At 51.8% G+C, this 6000-nt stretch overlaps 2 protein-coding genes across 2 annotated transcripts; one reads left to right on the top strand and one right to left on the bottom strand.

Annotated features, from left to right (window-relative positions):
* Positions 1-3336, bottom strand: SCP_0805880 (hypothetical protein; the record flags this gene model as incomplete). Its single annotated transcript, XM_027761176.1, has 5 exons — positions 1-5; positions 68-1748; positions 1807-1890; positions 2546-2857; positions 2917-3336. The coding sequence occupies 5 exons, from the start codon at positions 3334-3336 to the stop codon at positions 1-3; spliced, it is 2502 nt and encodes an 833-aa protein (XP_027616977.1).
* A 1623-nt stretch (positions 3337-4959) lies between these two features.
* SCP_0805870 (hypothetical protein) lies at positions 4960-5904 on the top strand (the record flags this gene model as incomplete). Its single annotated transcript, XM_027761175.1, has 2 exons — positions 4960-5065; positions 5126-5904. 2 exons carry the CDS (start codon positions 4960-4962, stop codon positions 5902-5904), a joined length of 885 nt encoding a protein of 294 aa, XP_027616976.1.
* Positions 5905-6000: the final 96 nt, after the last annotated feature.

The raw sequence follows: 6000 nt of genomic DNA, 5'->3' as shown, positions 1-6000 counted from the left end.
CTAAACTGTGTGTACAGCCAGAACAAAAGACGGTGTCACCACGGGAGGTTCCTTCTTCCCCACTTACAAGACCCATATTCCCGCTGGTACGAGGGGCAGAACTCCCTTTGCCATTTATCTCCCCACGGACCATCTTCTGGTTCGTCGCAGAATACCCTTCGCCATTTATCTCCTGATCCATTGTCTGGTTGTACCTCGATCACTTTTTCCACAAGACGACGTATTCCCTCGACATAACCGTTTGCGACCAACCGAGGTATCGTTAGCGACTGTAGTCGCTTACCACAAGATGCCCGCTTTTCCAGAACGTTGACTAGCCGGGAGAAGTCAATACAACCCTCTTTACAAGAGATCATCAGGATATTGAGATGAGGGCACATTGGTACAGTGTAATCGCTAGAATTGGCCACCCGGGAGAGCGCATGAAGTAGTTCAGATGTGTCTGCAACATAGCCAATCCGCAGTTGCTCCAGGTCGTATAGGGAGGCGAGGAGCGTGTCCCACGGAGGATCCACAGCGATCCCAAGAAACAGTGCAAAATCTGCGACAAGGGATAACGATCTGCAAGAGGGAAAGAATTCTGGCAAGGCCTCAAACAAGCTGTCAAGGGCCCCCTTTCCAGAGGTCAAATCAGTTTGCATAGAAATCACGAATGAGAAACGAGGTTCCGCATGAAGACCGTACCCCACAAGGTGGATGTGACAATGATTAGTGGAGTCGACCACAATCCCGACAGAGACCTTGTGACACATCTTGAAGACAGGAAGCGACGACCTATCGGAAGGAAACGCGGCACGGAGAGCCTCGCCGAATCCTCCATGGTTGACTACGTTTGTTTTGATTTTCAAGTCACAGGACTCGGAAATGCACAGGCGAGATATGAGATGAAATATCTCAAGCGGCTCGGCTTCCATCCGGAGTCTGACAAGCTTTTCTAGTGTGACTTTGGCTAAGGACTGGGAGAATGGAGTGGTTGGAGGCGACGGACCGCAATCGCACAGTGACAGCATACTCAGCACGGGACAAGCCGCTAGGATTGCCAGGAGTTCCTCCGTTGTTGGCGCGTTCTGGTACAGGTTGGCTAACCCAAGCGTCACCAGGGAGCGAAGAATGCGTGAAGTCCACGGCAGAGCAACGCCTCCCAAATCAAGCGAGTAAAGACTTGGGAATAAGATTTGGTCGGGCTGCTGAGGAAGATCCCAGAAATATTCGACGTTCTTCGAGCAATGCACGCGAAGCAACCTCAATCTAGGCATGCAGAATATAAGATCCGGAAGCAGTTCTTCAGCCCGACTCTCCGTTCCCATGCCTAAGAAAGCAAGTCGGCGCGAAAGCTCCGGGATCATGTCCAAGATGAACGCTTCGTCCAGCGGCATGCCGATGCTGATTCTTAGTGGCTTATTCCGGGAACGCTCCACAAATTTGTGCCAGTGAGTAGGCGACCATGCACGGCATAGAATCGCAGACCATAAAACAGGTGTCGCAAGAGTTACAGCGCGCCAATGTCGACATACCACCGTTAAGCCAACCCAGCTCGTGATGTCTCCTTTCTTCAGCATGACATCCCAGACCATGGCGAAGATAATCATGAGTAGCTCATCTGGAAGACGCTTAACGGGTGGCCACGGCTTCTCAGAGGAGGTGGAGACTAGGACATGGTCCGTCGCGGTTGCAGGCGAAGGCACTATATCGCTCGAATGACCTCGGTCCATCGCGAAAATATCGCGTTGGACGGAGGGATGTTTTGGCTAAAATGTGAATGATTCGTCAATATGAAAACCAACACATCCGAATGGGACCAAGTACCTGGATAGAAAGTTCCGGGAAGTGATGGGGAGACGAGTGTTGATGCGTACCGGTCTTATACCAGAACGGGCTAAACGCGCCACCCTGTGCAACGTGTTCTACACAAACGCCCTCGCCGCATGTTCTGCAGTTGTCAAAGGAATGGTAACGGGTTCGGATCTTGGACAATAACCAAGCGTCTGTGACTGATGGCACCTACTTGTTTCTTTGTCCGCAGTTGCTTTACACGTCATTGTTCGTGAGTTACCCGGAGTCACATTTTGAGTAAGACATTGTGACCGAGGCACATCGAATCTCGCCCTGGCTTCACAAGTTGCAGGGTTCCTCGAACGGAAGTTTCAGGAAAATTATCAAGTGACTGCCAGTATTGGAGGATATACTCGCCTTGCTCAATCCCTAGGTTCTTACTGGCGATTCCCAGCATTCATTTAGTCTCGGCGGTCTCACGATACTGGCGTGGATAACCTGCTCGCCAGCATTATACTGGCTGTCGCAGCATTCCTTCATCTGAGGCGAGTTAGTGGTAACACCTTTTGCAATGAGTTCCTGCCCGTCACAGGCTAGACAACTGGAGAACGCATCGGTCAGTGCTACGACACGCACGGAAAGGGATCAGCGCACCTATCAAAAATGATATCGACAGCACCTTCCACTTCCAGACTACCATCAAGCTCTGGAGATACAGTGTCTAAAACTCGGATCGCCTCTTCTCGTGCGGGATGATGAGACAGGCACTCACTTCCCCCCTGATATTAGGACGCCTTCGTGCCTTCTCCACTTCATAATCACTGTCACCTTCATTCACGCCCTCCAGGTCCTCGGTATAGTCGCGAGCCAGATACCCGCCCCTGATCTTGCGCGCGAACCGATCAAGAGATTTCTGATGCTGGTATTGTTCGTACGGTGTAGCATTCGGGACAAGCTTGACTGTAATCAAACCCTCATTTTTTGCGTCCCAAAGCCATACCCATGTATTCTGCCACTCTGGAAACGCCTCGTTGATCTCACACCATCCGGACTTAATCTGTGAGAAAAGACTAATACTCGCGATCTGAAGGCATTTAGAGCGTAGATCAGTGTTAGCCTGCGTGACAAGATACCAGGCTCCACCATTTCCTCCGGATGGTACGAGTGATAATGAAGCGTATTCTCTGCCAGTCGCAGAACGTCATCATTCTGCTGGGTTAGACAGAATATTTCTGCGATAACATCCCATGAGAACGAGACCTTGACTTTGTCTTCGTCATTCTGCGCCTGCCTACGAACCACGTCGAGCAGCATAGGGCGCAGATCGGGTGAGACACGGACAAGAGATTTGTAGAGGGCCGAGGTCGGTGTGGCTTCAAATGCTCGAATCGGAGAGGACTGAAATAGCTCGCGTAAGGTTGGGACGGCTGCCTTTGTCGCATCGGTCCAATGAGTGTTAGAATAGCCCGCGGAGTCATATTCACCGGCAAAATCACCATCCTCTGCCTCATCTTCATCCTTAGCCTTGAGAAATGGATATGAGCGGGGAGATCCAAGAATCATACCATGGATTCTCGTCAGTTTCCTCTCCAACCTTGGGAGTATATTCAAACCTTCGCAGTCGGAAATCATACTTGCGGCAAGATCCTTATTATTGTGTGGATTGAGGCCAACATGAGCTCCACCCAGATCCAGTAGTGGGGAAGTTCGACGGTCCCGAACTTTTGATAACATACTTCTATGTCTGAAATCCAGATTGTGTCGTCCTGGTCACAGAACCCAAACCTGGCACCAGTAGTGTTGTAATCTGGGGCGTGACACAACTGGAATGCCAGCGACACTCACCAAGTTAGTACCAGAATGTATCATCCGATTGATCATGCTCTGACAGAGCAGTAGACGTTTGTGCACCAGATGCATTTCCAAACCCTTCTCTACGCCTACTTGCCATAGGAACGGAAGCCATTTCTCTGTATGAAGGGATATCCTTATCTCAGCCTGCTCCACGAAACAATTCGTCTAGTCTCGACGACAGCTTTTCTCCAATGCCTTCACATCGTCAGTCTACCTGACAGACAACGTGCCAAATGTCATTGCGTTCCTGCTGGGTTTTACGAAGGATCCGAGATATGTTTCTGCGCTGTTCTAGTGGTAAAGAAACAAGTGCGGGATGGACGTGTCTTTCGAGGATAGAAATGAAGCTTTCAGACGGAAGTGAAGATGAGAGATCGTCTAGAATTGCCCTGGGTTTCGTCTCATGATCATCCGACATAGTGTTCCTTGCTGGGAAAGATAAAATATGAGCACTTAGAGACCTATCTTGTGAGCGAGAGAAACACAGAGAAAAGACTAAAAATTAAAAAAGAACATGAAGCACAAGTACGATGTCTATTTTTGGGAGATTCACGTCTGGCTTGTGACTTGGCGTCCTGATTGGCTCCGGGCCCAAGATATATTCCAGGCAGAGAATTGATATCATGATCACAGCCATACGACAGCATGACACGCTTTACAAGGAGTCTCCTTGCTCACGACCAGTAGGCCTAGACTCCAATGTGAAGCCTTGAGGAACGGTTCGCATGTCTCGAGGACCGAGCTGTGAATGTGGCAGGATATCTATGGCTAATCTCCACTTTTAAATGGACTCTCGATGGGCTGGTTCTATCTGGCTGGAGTCGACAGCGATATCCTGGCGATATCTGCACGTTGTTCTGCAGCGCTACCTCGAAAGCACTCAGTTCCGTCGGCGTGGCGAATTGCAACACTTGTTCAGGACGTTTGCAGACTCCAGCTCGACACCCCAACAATCACACCAGCCGAATGGCATGTATGCAGAACCCGAGGTGTAACGAAGAAAAGGGGAGCTATAGATCGCCGACCCGAGTTTGAGAGCATACAGTAAGTAACTTATGTCCGAGACGAATAATCGTCGCGAACGGCGCCAGATCTCTTTCATAGCCAGACGTACGAAGCTACACGATTGGCTGGCACACGTCGCAAGGTCTCGGCTGCTGCGGGCTTCCGTCACACAGCCTGTGTGGCGGGGGCCCACAGCGGCCACGCCCACAGCGCCACTCAGCTGTTCTATTATCCTCGAAGTAGCCATGCAGAGTTTAAAACGTGACCATCACTCCTGGTTCACTTCTCGTCCGACATCTGCATCTCATCAATACCCTCTCATCCACGATGGTTGGCAATTTCACCCTCCACGGCGCAAGCCTCATCGACACTTCTCTTCACCCCGCTGCTCTCATGCAGATGCACGATATCCCCGTCACTCGTGTTCTCATTGGTAAGTTTCCTACTCGTCCAGATTGCGTCTCTTCCCATGTCTGACTGACCTCATCTACAGAGCACGTAGTCGAGAACGTTATCAAGACAGTTGACTTCTCGATGGGACGCGCATCCACTTCCACCCGCGGCCGTTCTGTCTCCCGGGACTCCCACCACGGCGCGTTCACCACCTTCGTGGCAGACGTCATCCACAAAGCCGACGTCAAGGTCCCCGTACTCCTCACCACCCTCGTTTACATCGTGCGCGCGAGGCCACATATCCAGATCCCGGTCGAGACGTGGGCGTGCGAGCGCGTCTTCCTCGGCGCGCTGATCGCCGCGAACAAGTACCTGAACGACCAGGTGCTGAAGAACGTGCACTGGGCCGCCTGCTCAGGCGTGTTCGGGATACGGGACATTGGTCGGATTGAGCGGGAGTTCCTTGAAGTACTCGACTTTGAGCTCTGGGTGAGCGAAGCAGAACTCGCGCAGCACGTGGATGCCATAGCGTTGCCCCAGCGCGCTGGCCCCCCCACGCGCACACGCGCACGCACACCGCTTCCCAACCGCCGCGGGTTCTCGAGCGGCTCGTACGATTCAAGCGATCTCGACTCTGATTCAGACGAGTCGTTCATGTCTTCTCAATCTCCGTGCACCCCGCCACGTGCATCAGATGCGTCCACACCCTTCAAGCCATCGCTCCACCACATTGCCGACGCACACACCGATGCGACGCAGTCGCACCAGATGTCCGCGGCGCTCGAGCTGCTCAGGGCGTTCCCCATCCCCGCTTCAGATGCCTGGAATAATGCACATTACCACCCATGCTTTACCGCTGCCACCGCGGTGCTGGTGTGATTTCTCGATAGAAGGAATAGGAACGTTGTCCGTCGATCAAAAGCCTCTCCATTGCTGCATGTCATTATTTATTTACTGTATTTTTCGCACTGTACC

Source organism: Sparassis crispa, assembly GCF_003851025.1.
Source record: "Sparassis crispa DNA, contig_000007F, whole genome shotgun sequence".
Classification (NCBI taxonomy): Eukaryota; Fungi; Basidiomycota; class Agaricomycetes; order Polyporales; family Sparassidaceae; genus Sparassis; species Sparassis crispa.
The sequence above is the reverse complement of the archived record's forward strand: the minus strand, read 5'-3'. Positions and strand labels throughout refer to the sequence as shown.